The sequence below is a fragment of the Arvicanthis niloticus genome, chromosome 21 (genome assembly GCF_011762505.2).
Source record: "Arvicanthis niloticus isolate mArvNil1 chromosome 21, mArvNil1.pat.X, whole genome shotgun sequence".
In the NCBI taxonomy this organism is placed as follows: Eukaryota; Metazoa; Chordata; class Mammalia; order Rodentia; family Muridae; genus Arvicanthis; species Arvicanthis niloticus.
In genome coordinates this window covers 26,744,649-26,767,918 of record NC_047678.1, presented here as the reverse complement: position 1 = coordinate 26,767,918, position 23,270 = coordinate 26,744,649, and the positions used below count along the sequence as shown (strand labels likewise).

General features: G+C 46.6%; 1 protein-coding gene, 1 long non-coding RNA gene and 1 other non-coding gene across 6 annotated transcripts in view; 1 reads left to right on the top strand and 2 right to left on the bottom strand.

Annotated features, from left to right (window-relative positions):
* Positions 1–2,432: 2,432 nt before the first annotated feature.
* On the bottom strand, positions 2,433–10,379 carry LOC143435352 (uncharacterized). The gene is made up of 4 exons (XR_013105583.1): positions 10,290–10,379; positions 5,554–5,659; positions 3,073–3,135; positions 2,433–2,711 (listed from the first exon to the last, which is right to left on the bottom strand). It is a non-coding gene; the product is annotated as an uncharacterized LOC143435352 (long non-coding RNA).
* On the bottom strand, positions 4,175–4,314 carry LOC117693927 (small nucleolar RNA SNORA48). The gene has a single exon (XR_004604511.1). It is a non-coding gene; the product is annotated as a small nucleolar RNA SNORA48 (small nucleolar RNA).
* Positions 10,380–10,420: 41 nt separating the features above from the next.
* Iqcf2 (IQ motif containing F2) overlaps positions 10,421–23,270 on the top strand; it is a 39,286-nt gene continuing 26,436 nt past the window's right edge. For 2 of the 4 annotated variants that reach the window (XM_076917440.1, XM_076917441.1), the window contains exons 1-6: positions 10,425–10,510; positions 11,075–11,146; positions 13,034–13,114; positions 16,223–16,318; positions 16,783–16,860; positions 17,424–17,605. In XM_076917440.1, the coding sequence (XP_076773555.1) occupies positions 10,508–10,510; positions 11,075–11,146; positions 13,034–13,114; positions 16,223–16,318; positions 16,783–16,860; positions 17,424–17,605 (512 nt within the window). In that variant the 5' untranslated portion in view covers positions 10,425–10,507. Of the gene's footprint in view, positions 10,511–11,074; positions 11,147–13,033; positions 13,115–16,222; positions 16,319–16,782; positions 16,861–17,423; positions 17,606–23,270 lie in introns of all 4 variants that reach the window. The other 2 variants (XM_076917437.1, XM_076917438.1) reach the window with 2 other exon arrangements.

Sequence of the window (23,270 nt, the reverse complement as noted above, 5' to 3'; positions counted from 1 at the left end):
TCTTTGTCTGTCCAGCAGCAAGTCTCCGCAGTGGCTGCAGACACACAGTACCACACAAACTTGCTCTGGTGACAGCAGCAGCATGTGTTTGAACTCTCAGGGGCAGAGCATGTGAGAGCCCTGGGACACACAGTGCCTGCATGGCTGGAGAGTTAGGGATAAGAGTCATCAGAAACACTGCCAAATGCCCACTCCCCGTAACTGTTCAATATCCCATTCTTTCCTCTTCATCCTCTTAAGGTCTCTCTCCACCTGCTTAGAACAAATTTGACAGTCGTCTCTCACCGTGGTCTGCAACCCTACACAGTCCAGCCACATCCTTTGGACTCTCCCAGTGTCCTCTTGAACACTGCCAGCCTTTAAGCATCTCGAGCAGAGCGTGCCAACCTTGTTCCCATTCAAACTTTGGAGCTTGTCTTCTGTTCCCCCAGGGCTTCCTCTCCCGAGAGCTCTCTCCATTCAGCTCTGTTTCTGCACAAGCAAACCCTCAGGGGCCTCCTCTGTGTTCCCAGTTACTTTGCTCTCTCTGCCTGCTGTCTTCTGGCTCTAGCTGGTAACTCTGATATCCTGGATGCAAAGTCCTCATCAGGACCTGAGGTGGTATAATCCCATTGTCTACAGACCTCCATTAAACAGCCAGCTGCAAGAGGACAGGGCTCTTTTCACCCCTTCTTGTGGCTACAAGGACTAATCATGACTCTGTATGTGTGTGTGTGTGTGTGTCTGTGTGCATCTGTGTGTGTGTCTGCATGTGTGTTTATGTGTGTGTCTCTGTGTCTGTGTGTCTATGTGTGTGTCTGTGTCTGTGTGTATGTGTGTATGTGTGTCTGTATGTCTGTCTGTGTCTGTGTGTGTGTCTGTATCTGTGTGTCTGTGTCTGAGTGTGTGTCTGAGTGTGTGTGTCTGTGTGTGTTTCTGTATGTATGTGTGTCTGTGGGTGCGTCTGTGTGTGTCTCTGTGTCTCTGTGTCTGTGTCTCTGTGTGTCTGTGTGTGTCTGTGTATATCTGTGTGTGTCTGTGTATATCTGTGTGTGTGTGTCTGTGTGTGTCTCTGTGTGTCTCTGTGTGTGTGTCTGTGTGTGTGTCTCTGTGTGTGTGGCTGTGTGTGTGTCTGTGTGTCTGTGTGTGGCTGTGGCTGTGTGTGTCTCTGTGTGTGTATGTGTCTGTGTGTGTCTATGTGTCTGTCTGTGTCTGTGTGTGTCCGTGTGTGTCTGTGTGTCTATGTGTGTGTCTGTATGTCTCTGTGTGTGTCTGTGTGTATGTCTGTGTGTGTGTCTGTGTGTCTCTGTGTGTGTCTGTATGTCTGTGTGTGTGTCTGTGTGTATGTCTGTGTGTGTGTCTGTGTGTCTCGCTCACGGGTGGAAAATGAAAACCACTCACTGCAGAGTAGCTATTAAGGGCAATACCATCACATTAAGCTGCCACCACCTATATCAAGTTCTAATCTATTTTTAGGACACTACATAATACCCTAGATTTTTAGTGTCCCCCTCCTCTAACTGCTTCTCCAGTTTGTGGTGCCCTTCAAAAGTTATCCTGTCCCTATAGGATATATCTATTCTATTTCATGTAAACAGTCACGGCCCCTCTCAGTGTACTGTGCTCATTCGCACCATCGTACGCATCAAATCTTGTCACTGCATAACATTCCAGTGTAATAATCTATCACACGCGTTTGCATGCATTTGGGCTCTTCTGACTGAAGTCACGATGAACGGTTAGCAGTTTACAGTACCATCAGCCACGTGAAAGAGTTGGGCAGGTTAGGTCAGTACTGCTAGGCCAGGTCATAGTCATTAAGAGGACTGTCAAACATTCTTAAAAATAACTATTAATGCTTGGCTCTTAGAGGGAAACCCACCACACTTTACTAACCAGACTAATTGCTAGCCGCCCTCTGTAACTTCCCCTTATAGCCACAGATAACCGCCGCTCTCACTCCTCATCAAAGATGTCTGTTTGCAGCAGACAGAGGCCATTACAGAAAGCCACAGAATTTGTCATTCTTTCACATTATTGCCCTCCTATTGGCCTGGAATGGAGCTTCCTTGTGGGTTTTGATTTGCATTTGCTTAGCGACTGAGAATTTTGAGCAACCTTCTGTGAATACTGATCATTTGTAAAATAGCTATTTGGACAAATGTTTATTCAAGCACCTGAAAATTATTCTAATTAAGTTGGACTTTTTTTTTTTTTTTTTTTTTTCGAGACAGGGTTTCTCTGTGTATTCCTGGCTGTCCTGGAACTCACTCTGTAGATCAGGCTGGCCTCGAACTCAGAAATCCACCTGCCCCTGGCTCCCAAGTGCTGGGATTAAAGGTGTGTGCCACCACCGCCCGGCAAGTTGGACTTTAAAAAAAAAAAAAAAGTTTTATTTTTTGTGAGTTTCACATCAGGCACCCCATTCCTGCTTACCTCCCTGTTCCCTCTTATCCACCTTGCAACTTCTTCCCAAAATGAACACACAAAACAAGAACAAAGCACAAAAAGCGTCTCATTGTGGATGCTGCAGTGTGTCACAGTATGTCACACTACAACCCCCCCCCTCCATCTTCCCTTGCTCATTGCAGTGAGTCATCGGTCTGGTTCGAGATCTCTGGCTTCTGTGACACCATCAATATCGGATCCTCACTGGCACTCCTGATTATTCCGTTGTTGCCTTGTGTCATGGAGATCCTGCAGCTTTGGATCCGCAAGACTGGCCCTTTCACCTGCCCCAACCATTCCCAAACAATATAGATTTTGGGGTGGGCTAACCCAGGGCCCTGGATCTGGGCCTGAGTGGTAGCTGAGCTGGTAAGCACACTGATTCTCCCGTATCCACACCACCAGAGTGAGCTCTCCAGCACTGCTCCAGCTAGGCCATCCAATACTGCCATTGGCAAGAGGCAGGGTCAGCTCTCCTGCTCTTCTGCCCTTGGGGCTGGCTCACCCACATCCACACCTTCAGAGCCAGCTCTACTGTGTTGCCTAGTCAAGATTCGGGGCCCACTCTCCCAAGTGCTACAGCCTATGAGGGGCTAGGCCAGCTCTCCGACTCACACCCTCAGGACTGTCATACCTGTGTCATACCTGTTATCATTCGGGCCAGCTCCACTGTGTCCAGGTGAAGTACAGGGCCAGTTCTCCAGAATGCTACAGCCAGAGATGGAGCAGGGTTAACTCTCCCACTCTTATGTCCCTGGGACAGGCTCTCCTGGCTACCGTAGGGTGGCTAGGTGGGAGAGGGAAGGCATCACCTGCAAACCCACACCACTTCATGGCAGAGGAATGGTGGGACCACACTCGTGACGCCCCTCAACCAGGGCCAGCACTACTGTGCTACTCAAATGAGGAACTGGGTCTGCTCTCCCAAGTGCTGCAGCTGCTGAGGGGCAGGGCTAGCTCTCCCGAGCTCATGACCCTGTAGGCTGCTTTCCTGACTGCCAAGGTGGCAAGGAGCAGGGCTGTCACCTCTGTGCCTGTGCCATCCCATGGCAGAGGAGTGGTAGGGTCAGCTCTCCCACACTCATGCCCTTGGGCCAGCTCATTCACACCCCGGGCACCAGGGCCAGCTCCACTGTGCTGCCTGGGCAAGGCGCCAGGCCCTCTCTCCCAAGCACTACAGCCAATGAGAGATGGGGCCCCCTCTTCAAAGCACCGCATCCATTGAGGGATGGGACCAGTTCTGCATAGCTCCTGGACATCTGTGCCTTTCACTGCAGCTGCCTTGACCAGAAATTTCCCCATGTCTCTAGTGATATGAGCCACGGACATCTACATGGTATCGACAGACCCAGACATGGCCCTCAGCGGCTGCGTGGGCTGGGACCACACCAGGATCTCAGGTGATGGGGCTGGCCACTCGCAATGCACTCCTCCTCTCCACTCCTCAGTCTCCAGTTCCATCTCTCTTCGTAATGCCCAAGCTGCTCCACTTTCTCTCTCATTTGATCACCACATACTTGCACATTGTGCTGGCTCCCTCTACAGGCTGGTCATGAAGCTGGAGGACTCAATGACATCCTCCACCCTGCACTGCATGGCCCACGGCGTGGCATGTTGTGGCTGCAAGTGGGTGTCTATGACCTTCCTGTACCCTTCACTGACGGCAGGTCTGTGGGTGGCATGGTAGTCTCTGTCTTCCTCCTCCCATACTGCACTGCCTGGATTGGGTTTGATTAGATTTGATTTCTTATGAGTCCTAGGCATAAGACAGCTTTGGCCACCAAGCCAGGCATCAGGTTAGGATGAACAGAGGACTGCCATCTGCTCTGCCCCTGACTGATAGAAGAACATCACCACCAAGGTGCCTCTTGGCCCACTGCCGAGGAAGGCACTTTTACAGTCTCAGTATTTAGTGAGTGAGTACATGATTCAAGATTTGTCCCAGGACTTTGGATTTGTGGTATCACTATGGATCAAGGCCTACGCCCCAGGAGTAACTTCCCTCACACCTCAACATACCTGAAAATTCCCCAATCAACCCAGTAAACACAGTCGTCTCTGAATTATCCAAATCTACCCATCTATCTGTCTGTCCATCTATTCTCCTTCCTTTCCTTCAGTCTTCTCCTTTCCCCTTCCTCTTCTTATTCTTCCTTGCTAAAATAGAGAAGTCCACTCAAGACACACTCCTTTTATGAAGTCAGTATTACCCTAACAATAAAACCAGATAAAGACACAGCAACGGGAGGGGGGAACAAAATTACAGGCCAAGCTCCCTGATGGATGTAGATGAAATTTTTCTCAATAAAATACTTGCAAACCAAATTCAAAAGCACATCAAAAAAATAATTTGCTGTGATCAAATTCACTTCATTCTTTAAAAAAAAGGATAATTCTATATGCACATATCAATAAATGTAATCTCATGTAAATGGATCCAAGGTAAATAAAAAAAAAGTCGAATGATCATCTTAGTAGATGCAGAAAAGCACTTTAATAAAAATCCACCATCTCTTTATTATTCAGAAGTTATCCTGAAGAGACCAAGAGCAGTGGAAATAAAACATAACAAATAATAAAAGTTATTTTTACTACCTCTATTCTTTCTTTTGGTGTTTTGAGACTGGGTTTCACTGTACAGCCTTAGTTTCCCTGGAACAGAAATCTACCTCTCTCTGCCCCTCTCTGCCCCCCTCTGCTCCCCTCTACCCCCCCCCGCCTCCCTCTTTCCCCCTCTGCTCCCCTCTGCCTCCCCTGCCCCCTGCCCATCCCTGCCCGCCCCTGCACCCCTGTACCCCTGCACCCCAGTGCTCCTGCCTCTGCGCCTCTGCCTCTGCCTCTGCCCTCCTGTGTAGGGATTAAAAGTGAGCACCACCACACCCAGCTGTGCCAGCTCTTGACTTCTCAGCAGCAGTGATTACCTGCATAAGACCATCAACATATCAAGGAGAGAAGAGTGGCTCCTTAGCCCTCACCCTCAGAGTTGTAGACTCTGAGAAGTTGCCTGTTGACTGGTAAGTAACCTTTGGCCTATGTGCGAGTAACCCTAAGTAAACAAACAACCTCCCTCCCAAAAAACAAAAACCAGACAAATGTGTAAGTAGAAGAGGGACGAGTTGGAAATACCTGGGACATCAGTGTGAGTAGGAGGAGACACCAGGAGGACATTCTGAAGACTCCTCCAGAAAACACATTTCCAGCCAAGTCCCGTAGGGAAGGAGGACAGATCAACCTATCGAACCAGAGAGATGGCTCAGTGGGTAGAGTTTCTTGCCACTGTCTGATGACCTTAGTTTTATTCCCAGAACCCACATGGCCATAGAGAACTGACTCCCACAAGCTGTCTTCTGTGCTGCGTGTAGCAAACAACACACACATACAGGCACAAATACACACACACACACACACACACACACACACACACACACACCATAGAGACTGTTTGGAAGGAGAGGGCCTGGCAGGAGGGTGAGGGAAGGGCCGGAGTATGATGAAGGTAAATATAACCAGAGTGCAAAGGTATATGGGTATGAAAATATCATTTTATGTACAGTCAAAGCACATTACCTTAAAAGACTTCAGAGGATGCGAATGTTTTCAAAAATATATACTAAAACTCTAGAAAGTAGAAAAAAGACAAAGAAAAAAAACTGTCAAACAGACAGGCTAAACCTAGAAAACTGGGGAATGCACCTTCCATGTAATAAAGGCTTTCTAAAAATAGAAAAGTAGAAAAATTCAAAATGAGAACTATCAAAATTTCAATGTCTCTCAGAGTTAAATAAAACGGATGTCAAGCTGAGCGTGGTGGGGCCACCTTTAAGGCCAGCCCTCAGGAAGCAGAGGCAGGCTGATCTCGGTGAGTTCCAGGGCAGCCTGTCTGCAGATCGAGTTCCAGGGCAGCTAGGGCTACACAGACATACCTTGTCTCAAGAAATCAAAAAACTTTTAAAAATGAAAATGAAAGCAAATGGCTAACCAAATACACAACACAATAAACGTACAGAAAACGAAGACCGGTGTCCCTCCCTGTGTTTCATCTTGTACTTTCAAACTATCAAGGATACAGAGAAGTTTAACTATTTCCAGAGGAGGAAATTAGTCATATCTCACAGGCATAAGAAACAGACAAGATTCGAAGAAGAAACTGGAACAAAGTTTTTAAATTCTGAAGGGAAATTATTTTAATCTAAAGTTTGATAATCTGCAAAGCATGATTGCACACATACTTAATCTCAGCACTCAGGAGGCAGAGGCAGAGGCAGAGGCAGAGGCAGAGGCAGAGGCAGAGGCAGAGGCAGAGGCAGAGGCAGAGGCAGAGGCAGAGGCAGAGGCAGAGGCAGAGGCAGAGGCAGAGGCAGAGGCAGAGGCAGAGGCAGAGGCAGAGGCAGAGGCAGAGGCAGAGGCAGAGGCAGAGGCAGAGGCAGAGGCAGAGGCAGAGGCAGAGGCAGAGGCAGAGGCAGAGGCAGAGGCAGAGGCAGAGGCAGAGGCAGAGGCAGAGGCAGAGGCAGAGGCAGAGGCAGAGGCAGAGGCAGAGGCAGAGGCAGAGGCAGAGGCAGAGGCAGAGGCAGAGGCAGAGGCAGAGGCAGAGGCAGAGGCAGAGGCAGAGGCAGAGGCAGAGGCAGAGGCAGGCAGATCTCTGTGTGTTCCAGGACACCCTGGTCTATGTAATGTGCTCCAGACCAGTCAGGGCTAGATAGTGAAGACTCTGTTTCATATTTTAATTTTTTTAATTTTAAAAGAAAAAAAAAAATAAAATTTGATAATCTTTCTTTTTTTCTTTCCAAGACAGAGTATAAAGCACTACTGTCCTAAAACTCAGTATGTAGACCAGGCTGGCCTTGAACTCACAGAGATCTGCCTGCCTCTGCCTCCCTATAATGCTGGGATGAAAGGCGTGCACAGTAGGAATTATCAGTCAGAATTGTAGGTATAGTGGTAGTTTTCAGACATGCATCCCATCCTAGGATGTGCTTTATAAAAATAAGGGCGACATCCAAGAAACAGAGGCCTGGTGTACAGCACAGTCTTCCTGTCACTCAGTGGAGATCTCTGAGCAAAAGCTACACCAGAATCTTACAGAAAGCATGTAAGAGTAGATGAGAAAACACATGTTTAAAATGACATGCTTGGGTCCGAAGAGCCGGCTCAGCATCGAAAATCATTTGTTGCTCTTTCGGATGACCTCAGTTCAATTCCCAGCACCCATATCCGGTGGCTCAGGAGCTCTGTAAATCCAGCTCCAGAACTGACAAAAACCGGCCACACCAAGGATCCGGTACACAGGGCAGTCTGCAAAGAGAGAGCAGGAAGCAATGAGGAGGGTGCTGGCAGCTTGCAGGAGACCAGCTGATGAAAATGAGAGAAAGGGGGAGGGAGAAAGGGAGGAACAGAAAGAAAACCTTCAATTTACCCTCAGTTGGGAAAAGTCTGAGGGTGAGTTAGGAAAGGCAAGGCAATCGCTGGCTCCCAGCAAACAAAAGGAAAGTTCTGGAAAAGCTGTGCACGCGTGAGGCACACTGTTCCTGAGTGGAGATCGGTGTGCACAGTCACAATGATGTAATACTGATCTAAAGGGACACTACAAGCATACTGAGAGCAGGGTAGACTAAGTCTTCATCCACACAGAAAGAATTTAAAAATGGAAACTATGATTCCCAATGCAGCGCATTAGTGAGGTTTATGGGGATGAATAGCATGCTTAAGAGAGACCAGGTGGTGGGGAAACACACAGGAGAAGATTGGACAGGGGACTCTGGTTGCTTTCACTGTTTGCTCAGAATTACTGAGGAAATATGAACAGCTGTGTTCATGATGGTACCACAAAGGCTAAAATTAAATGTTAACAAGGCCTCAACATAAAAATCAACCCTGTCTGTGGTCTAACAGACAGACAACCACGGAAAGGTGCGAAGGCAGATGGCAGTCTGGGGAAGGGGCTTAGCAAAACTTCTCCAACAGAGGGCTGGGATTCAAGAAGTACTTCTTGTGAACAGGCGTGGGCTGGAGACTAAGCAACTGTCTTTCAGTTTTGTTGGTCTTACAACAGACACTTGTGACACCCAGTTGAAAGGAAAAAAGATTTCACCTCACGATTTGGATGATTTCAGGGGTTTCAGTTTATTGTCACAGGACTCATTATTTCTAGGCTTACAGTGAAGTGGCACTTCATGGTGGGTGTGGGGAACCAGAAATGCCTACTGCAAAGCACCAGGAAACAAAAGTAGGTACAGAGGAACAGGCCAGGACCAAATATAACCTCCAGAATGTGCCCGCTGACCTATTTGAGGTAGGCCCCACCAGCCAATGTTCTAGCACCTCCCACTGTAAGGCTACACAGTCTGGGAACCTAGCCTTCAAAACAGGAGCCTACTAGGGACATTCCATATTCAAGCCATACCAAGGATAGAATGGGCCAAGTGGCACAAAGAGATGTCAACAGACCCTTTAAGGAAGTTACATAACAATCAAAGCTACTTGCTACTAGGCCTGAAGCTCAGGCACTCGTCCTCCAGACTCACATTGCCCAAGTCCCCATTAGAGAGCCCTAAGGAAAAACCCAGGTGATGCCCCTCCCCCTTACCGTCTTCACAACTTGGTAAAAATAGGGTGAGACGGGCAGATTATAGTGGTGCAGCTCCAGCAGGCCAGACACTCCAGATCCTAAAGGTGAACAGGTTTAAACAGTCCACTCTAAAGTGGTTTGTTGTCACAAAACTTGATGAACTCTAAGGAACCTGCAACTTTTCTACCCAGACCTGAGAGGAAGTACGTCCTGTAGTAACCTCACAGTGACAGTTCTGAATGGTCCAAAGGAACAAACAGGATGACTGTGCAAATATAATTTCCACAAATTGATTGGCTATATAGGCAGGTTCATTGGATTGCTTTATGAGCTAGCTGAGACACAATTTCCTGGGCTATCCTTTCTACACACACACACACACACACACACACACACACACAAACAAAAACCAACAACAAAACAGTGTGTGGTAACAACAATGGGCCCAGTGAAAAGCTTCTCTCAAGTGGCATTTTTCTTGCCTAGTTTTGACCCTATCATAGAGTGGGCTGAGCTGCTGCCCTGCAGCAGGGATGATAGGAAAAGCTCTGTCACAGCAATAGCCGAGTCACAGGAGTGGCTGAGAGCCAGACAGCGCTAACCGTGCAGCCAAGGGAGCATCCAGCAGCCTTGGCCATTGCAATGGTGGAGCGAAAGCAGCAGCAGCAGCCGGCTGCCATGAATGTAGTAGCATCAGCGACAGCAGCCATGGAGCCATGTAAGAGCCGTGGTAATGAAGAGGCAGCAGAGCTGGAGGGAGCAGTGTGATAGCAGCAGCAATGGCTGTGACAGGTGCCACACGACAGTAACGGCAGAGACATCATCAGCAGAGCCGTAGCAGTACGTGACGTGATGGTGGCAGGCAGCATCAGCAAAGGCAAAATTGCCTCTTCCCTTGTGATGGCAGCCGTGACAGTGACCGTAGCATCAAGCTGCACCTGAGCAATTCCAGAGAGCAGCTCAGGAGGGAAGCAGAGCAAAGCAGAAATTGAGAGAAGGTCAAAGAGGGCAGAGTTTAGGGTGAAGGACCACGGAACGCTGGAACAGTACCAGTGAAGAGCGACTGCTGGTCCCCAGTCAGCAGAAAACATTCCAGAGGGCTGCCTAGCAGTACTGAGAGACAGACACATTGGAAGACAGGCAGAGAGGATAGGGAAACCCAGCCTGAGTCAGGAGGGTAGGAAGGCCCGTGTCCCTTCCTGTGACAACATCAAGTATTCTCAATGGCGAGTGACAGGATGGACCCTGGGAGGAGTCAGAGCAGCAGTCATCATTAGGGTAATAAAAACTCACACACCCCGACATCCTTGATCCATCCCTGGCAGGAGAGTAATGGTCCAAGGTTTTCTATCCACCAAGCATCTTTGAGCTAGTAGAAGACATCGTGGTCCGTGAGTCACAGATATCTTTGTGATGTCATAGCCAGTGCCTCCTTTACCACCTGCCCTGCCCCTGCTGAAGCTAAAGGAGCAACACAAGAGAGGAATGAACATCTGAAGCTGGGGCCTTCCCACCATGGTCAGTCAGGGTTGTGTAAGACTTTTGTCATCCTCTCCTGCCCGGGGTAAAGACTTGTCCTTGACAGAACAAAGCCCTGGATGACTCCATAGGGTTCAGGAATAGAATATGGAGGCTGGGCATTAGATGCAACCCAGAGAAACTAGTCTTACCTTTGGCCCAACTGTCAATGTCACTATTTTATTGCTGCGAAGAGACACCACAATCACAGCAACTCTCATGAAACAAAGCATATGACTGAGGCTTGTTTACAGTTTCTGGGGTTTAGCCCATTTTGGTGGCACACAGGCAGACATGGCACTGGAGAAGCAGCTTAGAGTTCTACATACGGACCGATAGACAGGAGGGAGAGAGAGAGAGACTCTGGGTTTAGACTGGGCTTTTGAAACCTCAAAGCCCACCCCTAGTGACACACTTCCTCCAACAAGGCCACACCTCCTAATCTTTTCAAATAGTGCTGCTCTCTGGGGACCAAGCACTCAAATCCGTGAGCCTGTGGGGGGTTGGGTAGGGACCCCGTTCTCATTCAAACCACCACAGTTACCAACCCAATTCTGATCACAGGAACTTGAGCAAGATAAGAAAATGGAAACACCAGAAGAAACAGAAAGCGTAAAGAACGAGATGCAACTGGAGGTAGGTGAGAAAACTGGAGATAACACATCCCATGATCTCACAGACCCTAGACTTAGGGGAGCCAACTCTCGCCCCATTGATCTGTCTCCTAAATCCCCTCCTGGGCAAAAAGTGCACATAACACACAGAATGTGAAACCTGGAGTGGTGAGAAATGGGAAGGCGGACAAGTGGGGACGAGCCCCAAAGGTTATGGAGTGACTTGAAAGGCAGAAGTAGACATTAATAGACCTGAGGTGAGGAAGACTCTAGGTGTTGTGTTTTATAAAAAGAATAAAGAGGACAGGGTATGTTTGGTGGAGGCATGGTAAGGTATCAGCCACATGAACAGTATAGTATAGAATCGAGTTTATTTAGGGCATGAGGAGGGGAGTTGAGGGGGTAGTAGAGGCAGAGAAAGGTAGAGAAAGGCAGAGGGGGGAGAGAGGAGAGGAGTAGAGGCCAGCCATGAGCACACGTTGGGAGAGAAGGAACAGAGAGGGAAGAGAGGAAAAGAGAAAGAAGAGCAAAAGAGAGAGGAGGGACAAGCAACCCCTTTTATAGTAAGCCAGACATACATGGCTGTCAGGTAACTATGGGGTGGAGCCTAGAAGAAATGCTAACACTGGGTAGACATTAATAGACTTGAGCTTAGGGAGACTCTGGATGTCTAGGATACCGTGTGAGCAGCATTCTGGGCTCAGGACAGAATCACAAGCCATAGATTCAAAGTTTCTTCCCTGTAAGGACCCTTTGCTTCCTATACACAGAAGGAGATATCTCCCTAAAGTTCCCCCAGGAAAGTCTATGTGGCAAGTATTAAACCCCACCCCCACAGTGCTCTTAACCACTGAGCCATCTCTTCAGCCCTAGATTTATTTTTTTAATGAAATAAATGAACAAGACACAAGCTATATATACAAACAAAAAAACAAAATCTCTAGCCACTGTCTAAAATGTGCTTCAGGGTCTCCTTGTCAAAAGAAAGACAAACATCCAGCCAGAGATGATGACAAAACGAGAATGCCCAACAGATACTGGATCCACATGCTGAGCCCATGCCCTGACCTCCTCACCCTCTTACACACGCATGGGAATATCAGAGAATAAACATATGTCAAAATGTCTATTCATTTCAAAAATGTCTATTGCACTTTAAAAAGAATGTGAGAAGGAACAATCCATAGGCAACAATGGTGACGTATCCATAAAACATAGAAGGTAAATGTGACAAGACAAAGAAAATAGATCAAAGCTGTAGATAGATAGATAGATAGATAGATAGATAGATAGATATCATACAACTGAAAAGAGTCCACAAAGGTCATCCAAGCGCAAAGCAGCTAGTCTGGGGGCTGCTTGGGATTGGCTACTGAGGAGATGGTTGGATTCTTCCAAGAGGAGCCATTGACTCTCTGTGTGGCTGACAAAAGAGGGTCTGTCTCCAAGAGAACTGAGGCTGGCTCAAGGAGGTCTAGCAGGGTCCAGTGTCACACCCTTACCAAGACACTGGTGACACCAGGACACAGGTAACTAGTGACACTACAGCTTACCCATCTCACAGAACAGAAGACCCAGAGGTTCTAAAGTTGGGTAAAAGTGTGTGCTCCTGAGAAAAGAAGCAAAGAGCACAGAGCAGGGTGGGGTGGGGGAACAGCACACAGTGTTTGGGTGGGTTCCCACTGCTGATGAAGGGGTTTGCCGGACACACTTTAGAAAAATCAGATTGAAGTCAGGCAATGGGCAAACAAGTTGAATGCAGGGCAAGGTGGGTTTCCACTAGTGGTCAGGATACAGGGCCTGTGTTTGTTAAGCTTGCTGGCCAGGCAAAGCACTGTGTGCATATTAACTCTTCATGCACTTGGACACAGAACAAGCTAATTACTTTGCCCTTTGACTCTGATTACAGAAGCAAATCCTAGATGAGGCAGATGGATCCATACTTGAGAGGAATGAGGCAGTAAAAACGGAAGATCCCCCCCAAGCAGAGGTAGGTGGTGTTGGGGTGGACCTCTGATCCACACATGTCTTGATCCATGTTGCCCAGGCTGATGGCTTTTTCTGTGGCCTGTACCATAGGATACTCAGGGAATTTATGCTCCAAGAATGATACATGTGTGAGTGGAAGGTCTAAGTCAAACTATGACCCTGAACAAACATCAGAAACCAATACTGCTCAAGCTTACCAGGGCAAAAACACCCTCTTCAATGCTGCTGTGAATAGGGCTTGCTTAGCCTTGACTGTCTTACCCACTTGCCTGCTAGCCTTAGAGAAGCAGGTGACTGAGCTACAAAGATTGCAGGGGGTGGGGCGTGGGGGTCCCAGAGAGGGTTTTACTGCTGTGAACAGACGCCATGACCAAGGCAACTCTTGTAAGGACACGTTTGATTCGGGCTGGTTTACAGGTTCAGAGATTTAGTCCATTATCTTCAAGTGGGACCATGGCAGCATCCAGGCAGGCATGGTGCAGAAGAGCTGAAAGTTCTATATCTTGTTCCAAAGGCAAACAGGAGAAGACTAGCTTCCAGGCTGCTAGGATGAGGGTCTTAAAGCCCACACCCACAATGATACACTTCCTCCAACAAGGCTACATCTTCTAATAGTGCCACTCCCTGGTCCCCATAGGCTTGTTCAAACACATGAGTTTATGGGGGCCATACCTAGCCATAATATATATATATATATATATATATATATATATATATATATATATATATATGTATATATATTCCAACTTCAAAAGTCCCCATAGTCTATAGCAGTCTCAATGTTAAAAGTTCAAAGTTCAAAGTCTCTTCTGAGATTCATTCAGTCACTTAACTGTAATCCCTGAATCAAGACAGGAAACCAGCAGGACAAACTCCAAACTCTGCATCTTCATGTCTGATATCAAAGAGGTCTTCAGGTCTCCAGCTCCTTTTTCATCTTTGTAGACTGCAACAAACTTCTTGTCTCCTGGGCTGGCTCCACTCCCTGTTAGCAGCTTTCCCCAGCAGATAGTCAACAGCTCTGGTATCTTGAACATATTAAGGTCTCCAAGGCAAGTTCAATGTTACAGCTTCTTGATCCAATGTCTGGAATCCACACATGCTCTTCTTGGCTACTCCAAAGGGCTTACGTCACTTCTCCAGCTCTGCCCTCTGTACCACTCTAGGCTCTGGTTGACTCCACTCCACTACTGCTGCTGTTTGGGGGTGATTCTCCCATGGTACTGGCATCTCCAATATGCTGGGGTCTCCTGCTGCAAGGCGGCTTCATCAATAGCCTCTCATAGGCTCTTGTCATGGTGCCAAGACTCAACTTCTTTGCAAGATCCCTTCAGTCCTGGGCCATCAACTGCAACTGAGGTTGTGTCTTCACCAATGGCCTTCCCTTGACCTCTCACAGTGCCAAGCTTCAGCTGCTCTCCATCACCCCTTCATGCCTTCAAAACCAGTACCACCTGGGTGATTCTTACACATTGCCAAAGTCCAGCTGCAGCATGAGGAGGCTGTCTCTGGAACACAGCTCCTTTGTGCTCTCAGAAAAACACTTCCCAGGTTTTACCTCAGTGATGCTGGTCTCTTCTTAATCACCACTAACTTCTTAGCTCCAGCTAACCAGCATCAGCGGTCACAGTGGTCTCTTCTATTCTAGACACTAAAGCCAGAGCCACAAGGCCAAAGCTGCTGAGTTCTGTCTGCTGCTTGCTGGGGCTGGAACATAGCTGACTCCCCTTATTTATTACCAGTTTTTTTTCCAACTCCCTCACTACCTAAGCTTGGCTGTCCTGGAACTTGCTCTGTAGATTGACCTTGAACTCAAGAGATCTCTTAGGCCTTGTCTCCTGGGATTAAAGGTGTGTACCACCATATCTGGACAATTCCATTCTACTTCCTGGTGATCCTTTACTACTTAACCATATAATTTGTATTTTTCCTTTCTCAGCTTGCTCCTTTTCATTAAAATGCTCTTCATAAGAGTAAACGTTAGTAACCACACAACAGAATTTGTACCAGGTTGTTTTGAGACTTACTTTTTCAAAGCAACTAATCTAAATCTCTTCACCTTCACCTCAGGCAGACTCTTTGGAAAAAGCAGCCATATTCTCCACCAAAATACCTCAAAAACAGTCTCAACTCCACATACTGAGTTTTTCTTCACTTAAAGTTCTTGGTCCCAGTCTGCATAGTTCAATTCACTCTCAGCAACAAAGTCTTCCATATTCCTACAAGGATGGCTCACTAAGCCCCACTTAAAGCATTCCACTGCTTTCCAAATCCAAAGTCCCCAAATCCAAATTCTTCCAAATAAAAGCATGGTCAGGTCTATCACAGCAATACCCCAGTCCCTGGTACAACTTTTGTCTTAGAGTTTTACTGCTGTGAATAGGTGCCATGACCAAGGCATCTCTGATAAGGACAACATTTAGTTGGGGCTGGTTTACAGGTTCAGAGATTCAGTCCATTATCATCAAGGTGGGAGCAAGGCATGGTGCAGGAGGGGCTGAAAAAGTCCTACATCTTATTCCAAAGGCAAACAGGAAAAGACCGGCTTCCAGGGGGCTAGGATGAGGGTCTTAAAGCCCATATCCATAATGACACACTTCCTCCAACAAAGGCCATACTTTCTCATAGTGCCACTCCCTTGGGCCAGGCATATTCAAACCATCACATTCAAGGAGATATAGCAGGGTCTGGTGTCACACCCTTACCAGGACACTGGTAACATCAGGACACAGGTAACTAGTGACACTACAGCCTACCCATCCCACGGAACAAAAGATCCAGAGGTTCCAAAGTTAGGTAAGTGTGTGCTCCTGAGAAAGGAAGCAAAGAGCACAGAGCAGAAGGGTCAGGGACAATACAGTGTTTGGGTGGGTTCCCACTGCTGATGAAGGGGTTTGCCAGGCACACTTTAGAAAAATCAGATTGAAGTCAGGCAATGGGCAAACAAGTTGAATGCAGGGCAAGGTGGGTTTCCACTAGTGGTCAGGATACAGGGCCTGTGTTTGTTAAGCTTGCTGGCCAGGCAAAGCACTGTGTGCATATTAGACTCTTCATGCACTTGGACGCAGAACAAGCTAACTACTTTGCCCTTTGACTCTGATTACAAAAGCAAACCCAAGATGAGGAAACTGAAGCTGAAAAGGCAGATGGAGCCATACTTGAGAGGAATGAGGCAATAAAAACAGAAGATCCCCCCCAGGCAGAGGTAGGTGGTGTTGGGGTGGACCTCTGATCTACACATGTCTTGATCCATATCGCCCAGGCTGATGGCTTTTTCTGTGGCCTGTACCATAGGATACTCAGGGAATTTATGCTCTAAGAATGATACATGTGTGAGTAGGAAGGTCTGAGTCAAACCATGACCCTGAACAACCATCAGAAACCAAGCTTACTGGGACGAAGTCACCCTCTTCAGTGCTGCTGTGAATAGGGCTTGCTTAGCCTTGACTGTCTTACCCACTTGCCTGTTAGCCTTAGAGAGGCAGGTGGCTGAGCTACAAAGATTGGGGCTTCATCCCTAAAGAGTGAAAACAGGAACTATGTGAAGCTGGGGGACAGGATGTGTTTAGGAAATAAATGGCCAAACAGGGCTATGTGCGTATTAGTCTCCACACTGACTTGGACGCAGAACAATCTAATTACTTTGCCCTTTGACTCTGATTATGAAAGCAAACCCAAGCGGAGGAAACTGAAGCTGAAGAGGCCTATAAGGGAACTGAGTTGGTGAAACTTTCCCCCCAGCTAGAGGTAAGTGGTGTAGGCCCAGTGTTGGGGTGGATCTCTGATCTACATAAATTCAGGGAATTTATGCTCCAAGCATGATCTACTGTTTTGCCTTTTGACTCCGATTATGAAGGCATGCATGCCCAAAATTATGCAAGAGTGTGGTTGTGTGTGTGTGTGTGTGTGTGTGTGTGTGTGTGTGTGTGTGTGTGTAAATTACAAGAGAAAGACCACAGACTATAGGGGAAGGAAACATTAGGACCTGACAGAGCTAGAGGGCAGGTTGTAAATTAAAGCCAAAAAGAGGGAGGGGCCCTGGTGGTTGTCAGATCCAAGAGGGTTCTATAGAACATAGGACTATTGTCCTAAACTGTCCAGCCCAGCTCCATGGAAAGCCAGGTGGCCAGGGAAACTGTCTCAAAGAAAGAAAAAAAAAAAAAAAGGATAGTGCAGAAGACAAAAAAGGTAATGCCGAATGCCTTCCCTGATCTCTGAGAACCTTCTCGATTTCCCAGAGTATTCTGAGGCTGGGATGTCTGAGGACCGAGTGTCCTTTCTTTTCCATGCCACTTCTCTTCAAAATATAGCAGCTGCCTGCTAACGTCGTCCTGGCAGGCGTAAAGATCCAGGCCTGGTGGCGAGGCACACTGGTGCGCCGAACCTTGCTGCTTGCCGCCCTCAGCGCTTGGACCATTCAGTGCTGGTGGAGGGAGACAAAGGCCAGGCTGCAGGGGAGGAAGTTACATGAGGTGTTGCGCTACAAACTGAGGTGAGTATATGCTGTCGCTGTGAAGCTGCAGTTCCGGGTGCGAACTCAACTCGGCTTATCCGGAAGTGTTACCTCCATTTGCACAACGCTGACCGAAAACTCCAACAGTCCATCCAGGAATCATAACTACATTTGTAAAAATCATAACATGCTCCAGGGCTCCTATCAGGTCACAGGAAACAAGCGAAAGCTTCAGGTTGATATTTTTTTCGAATCACAAATTTGTAGGATATCAGACTGCATACCTCTCCCAATATGATGAAGAACTGACCAGGGTTGCTCCTAATCGGTGTCTCTTGGGTCTCTGGAACAAGAGACAAGCTGCTGGATGTCTCAGTTTCAACAATAGGTCAGGAAAATGTCTGTTGACTTAAAGCATAAGTTTGTTCAGGAGAATCAGAAGAGAATGTCCATAGTCCTCCCTGGGGACAGAGAACATGAGGGCCTCAAGTTTAAATGATCAGGATCTATGACTGATTAGCAATGTTGCTTGGAATATTGGTATTGGTGCTGTAGGGTTCAAATGTCATGTGACCAACTCCAGAGACCCTGAATCACTGATGCTCATTTAAATGATGTCCTCTAAGCTGTGCAATACGGAGGCACTCATCCTCCAGCGCCTCCCGGATTTAACTCTTTCCCCATAGTCCAAAGGCCTTGTTTGGCTTGGCCCTGTCTCTGCATCTTCTCGGTGTCATTGGACAGGAGGGAACTTTGATTTCAGTGTATAACTGTTACAGCAAAAGTCTTATGGGTAGGAGAGGGTACAGCTAAAGGAAACTAGACAAGATGCAGGCTTCCCCTTGCACGAAAGACACAGGCCTTTCAATGGGTTGCTGAAGACAGACTAGGGCCTAGAAATTTCCCACAGATCATGGGTATGTATGGGGGGGGGTGTTAATGTGTTTTTGTTTTAATTTTGGAATCAGGTACTGTATTAATCAGGCTTTTCTAGAGGAATAGAACCAACAGAATAAACCTGTGTATATACAAAGGAGGTTTATTAGAGTGGCTTATGGATGCAAGTCCGAGAATCCCAGAGTTGTTGAGTTACCAGGCAGGACTTCTCAGCTGGCCTTCAGTATATGTCAGAATCCTGAAGAAGTAGGCTGTGATGTCAGTAAATCGTGAGCAAGGGCAAGCAGGCAAAAAGCAAAAGCTTCCTTCTTCCTTGTTCTTTATGTATGATGCCAAGAGAAGGTGCCGCCCAGTTTTAGGGTGGGTCTTCTTTCTATCTCAAATGACCCAATTAACTGGAACTCCCTCACAGATACCCTCACAGTACCCAGGGAAACGGGGTTTTATTTAATTCCAGATATGGTCAAGTTGACAGCCAAGAATAGCCATCACAGGTACCAAGGGTAGACATTTTTAAATTAAATTTAAAATGTTTCTTTTATGTATACAGGTGTTTTGACTGCATGTATGTATATGTATCGCTTTCATGCCTGGTGCCCTCAGATGCCAGAAGAGGGTATCTGACCTGGTAGAACTAGAGTTACAGATGGTTGTGAACCATCATATGGATGTTTGGAATCAATCCCAGGTCTTCTGTAAGAGCAGCCAGTGCCCTTAACTGTTGACCCATTTCTCTCCAGCCCCTAGCTTTGGCATTTTTAAAAAAGGAACATCATCTTTGTATACAATACATATTAACAATCAGCTCACCCTTGAAAACATTTCATCCTTACCCTGGTCATTACAGTGCATCTGGCCCTTGCAAAAAGGGGAGAGTATAAAGAAAGACACATTGTGCACATTGATGAAAGAGGGAAGAAAGAGGGTATCAGAATGTAGATTGAGGCCCAGAACTTCTCCATTCCTGTTCTGGGTTCATGTTTCCTATCCTACTTATTCACGCTACCTGTCACCAAACATCCCAAGCAGCCAACCCAAGCTTGCTCTCATCTCAGACTATTTTCCTGGCTGCTCCCCTGGGGAATTTTCTGCTGACACTCTCTCTCTTCGTTCAGGTTTTTCTCTGCACAAAGCTGGTGGGAGGGGTCCCTCGAGATTTATATAGCTTTCCCTGACCACCTTCTGACAGCTCTAGCTCCTAACTCCGCTGTTCTGGGTGCCAAGTTCTGATCAGGTTCCAAGCATCTAATCTCATAGCCTACTGACCTGTGATGGCTATTCTTGGTTGCCATTTGACCATATCTGGAATGAAGTACTGTCCGGCTACATGTCTACCTCACCATTGGGGTGCCCAAGTGCTGCTGGCAAGCCACTCAAGAGAAGCAAAACACAGTCCTTTATAGAGATCCCAGACAGTGCATATGCATATATATATATATATATATGTGTGTGTGTGTGTGTGTGTGTGTGTGTGTGTGTATGTATATATGAGATCCATTCTATAAGTTCTGCTAGAACCCTGATTAATACATGGCCTTACACTAGAAGCCAGCTTCAGGAATGCAGTACTTTGTGCCAGGACCTTGCACAGTTCTGACTCCAAAGGTTCCAACACTTCCACCCAGCTAGTCCTAATGGCCTGCCCTGTCTGATCTCTCCATGGAAAAAGCAGTAAGACCAGACCTAACCTCTCTCCTTGCTTCTCTCAACTGCCTTCTCATCAAACCTGGAAATCCCCCTGTGAACCCAAGGACCTTTTCCCATGACCTGGGAGAATGATGAACTTGGTTTTCCTGAGCTGTTTCTGTAACTATTTTTGATCATTACATGAAAGAATGCATGATTGAGTGTGGAGTAGGAGAAAGAAAAGAAAGGAAGAGAAGAGGGAAGAGGAAGGTGATCTTTGAACATTGCAGAGGAAAGACAGGGTAGTGAATACAAGAAACATGAAAAAGCGGGGGGGGGGGGGCTGGAGAGATGGCTCAGCGATTAAGAGCACTGACTGTTCTTCCAGAGGTCCTGAGTTCAATTCCCAGCAACTACATGGTGGCTCACAACCATCTGTAATGGGATCTGATGCCCTTTTCTGGCAGGCAGGTGTACATGTAGATAGAGCACTCATATACATAAAATAAATACATCTTTTTAAAAAATGATAGAAAAGGGTAAATTAGAGAGTGACTCACAAGTGGTCAGAGTCATGTAAGTCACACAACCTACAGTAATTAACAGACCACCTGGTACAGGAGTGAGGGAGTCAAACCAAGTTGCCTAGGGAGGGATTGAACCTGGCCCAAGTCAGAAGAGAATGAGCAATGCCTTGAAACGAGGAGATATAGCCAGAGGTGGCAATGGGGACTGATCATTAATGCTGGTTTGGCATCAGCCTAGAAAACTATCTGACCTTTTGAAACAGTTTACTCTAGTGATGAGGACACCATTCTTTTGTATAATGGCTTCTCTTTAGAAAATCATTGTCGAAAGAAATATTCAACACAGGCTGGAATAGCTTGTTTTAAAGGTTCAGCTGGGAACAGGGGTATCATAGCTACAAGAGGACCAGTTGGGCGACATCAGCAGAAAAGGCGGCTACAAATTCGCTGAGCCCCTCCATCCCAACCCTCCTCAGCCCCACCAGGCTCACCCTCTGTTATGTTTGGCTGTGAAGTATCACCCCATGACTGTCCATGGAGCCAGGTCCAGGTTACCTGATGCCTTCTGTTTTTAAGATTTATTTATATTTCATGTATATGGATGTTTTCTCTATGTGTACAACTGAACACCAGAAGAGGGCATTGGACCTGATGGGACTACAGTTATAGATGGTTGTGAGTCACCATGTGGGTGCTAAGAATTGAACTCAAGACCTCTGGGAGAGCAGCAGTGCTCTTAGTGAGTCATCTCTCCAGACCCAAAAGGGGTGTGTGTGTGTGTGTGTGTGTGTGTGTGTGTCTTGTCCTGAACTCTCTCCCTCACTTTTCCCATCCTTTCCCTGACATAAGGTAAACTTTTTACTCTGCCACATCCTTCTGTCAGGTTGTAAGTGATGGAATGAGCCCACATGATGGCTCAGCTGCTAAAGGGGCTTACTGCCAAACCTCATGACCGAGTTTGATCCTCCAAACCTACACTGTGAAAGGAGAGAACCAGTTCCCAAAAGCAATGAAGGCAGTAGACTCTGGGTTGAAATCTCTGAAACTGTAAACTGAAATAAACCTTTCCCCCTGGGCCGGGGATTGAGTTCAGTAGTGCAATGCTTGTCTCTCACACACACAAAACCCGAGGTGCAGGGAGTATACTCAGGCTGGGTCCTCTCTCTGGAAGGCAGCTGAAGGGAGAGCATTGGTGGAGGGCAAAACTAGGTTTTGTGAGAGTAAAGTTGCTTTATTATAAAACAGCATTTACCTGTCTTAACTCTAAGTTACTCTCAGGCCAGAAGCTGCAGGCCTCTGGTGATTAACACTCAATTGTTAAACAGTGAGGAGGGTAGGGGATGTAGGTAAAGAGGTTGTTTGTTCTCTGCCTGTTCCCCCCACAGGTCCTCCCTGGCCCAAGCCCTAAGTCTGGGAGTTCACTGACTCCTTGCCAGCTAGGGAAGATCTCAGAAAAAAACAAACACTTTGAAAAGAGTGTCTAATCTTTATTTCTAAGAGAAAGGAAAAAGAGAGGGGAACCTGTCTCTCTTGTCATTGTCCTCAGTTCTTAGTATACTTTCTCAGGACACATGATCACATGGGCCTTCCAAGCATCTTTTCCCCCAAAAGTTCACAAGTTCAAACAAATTCAAATCATAAATTGAATGAGAAGTAACAACTAATATGTTTAAATGTGTTTCCATTAAGACTAGTTAACTAAACATAGTGTGCCACTAGCTCCACAGGTTCATTAAAAGTTTAGAACTATAATTCTTAACTCTAAGTTAATACAGTATGTCAGAGGCAAATCATCTGCCTAGTGTCTCATTAGTATTGAAGTTTTGTCTAGATAAACCCAGTCAATATTTTATCTTCCGTCCTTGCACCTACAATAAACTGTTCATTCCCAGTCTATGGCCTTTAGTTATCAGATAATGGTTTCACAGCCTAGAGGAATGTTTTCCTTAGTCGTAAATCTGTCTCATGCCTGCTTTCTATCTTAGCCCAAATAGCTTGTGACACATGAAGGATTAGAGAGTCCTGATTATAGTTTTTCTTTTTCTTTTTTTTTTTAAAGATTTATTTATTTCATGTATGTGAGTACACTGTAGCTGTCTTCAGACACACCGGAAGAGGGCATCAGATTCCATTATAGATGGTTGTGAGCCACCATATGGGTGCTGGGAATTGAACTCAGGACCTCTGGAAGAGCAGTCAGTGTTCTTACCCATCGAGCCATCTCTCCAGCCCCGATTATAGTTTTTCTAATAGAGGGTTTCAGAATCACTTGTATAAGTTTAGGAATTCTATAGGATCACTATTAGGAATTAAGAAATCATCTATTTGTCTACATAGCATTGCTACAAAAGAGCGCGTCTCCGTTGATCTGCAGAAAATGTGCTCAGTAGGGTGGGCTAATGCCCAGGAACTGTTATATTAATTAATAACCACAGGAAAGGCATATCAATAACAAGAATCAATCCTGAGACAAAGTCTCTAGGGCCTTACCTCAGGAGGCCTCATCCCGGGAAGTCCATGCAAAAATGGTGGACCATCTCAGGAAAGTCATCCATTAGTATTACCCTCTCCTAGATGGTTCCTGATACCTTAAGACCACAAAAAAATATAAATACATGAATAAATAAATGTAAATAAATAAATTTTTTAAAATA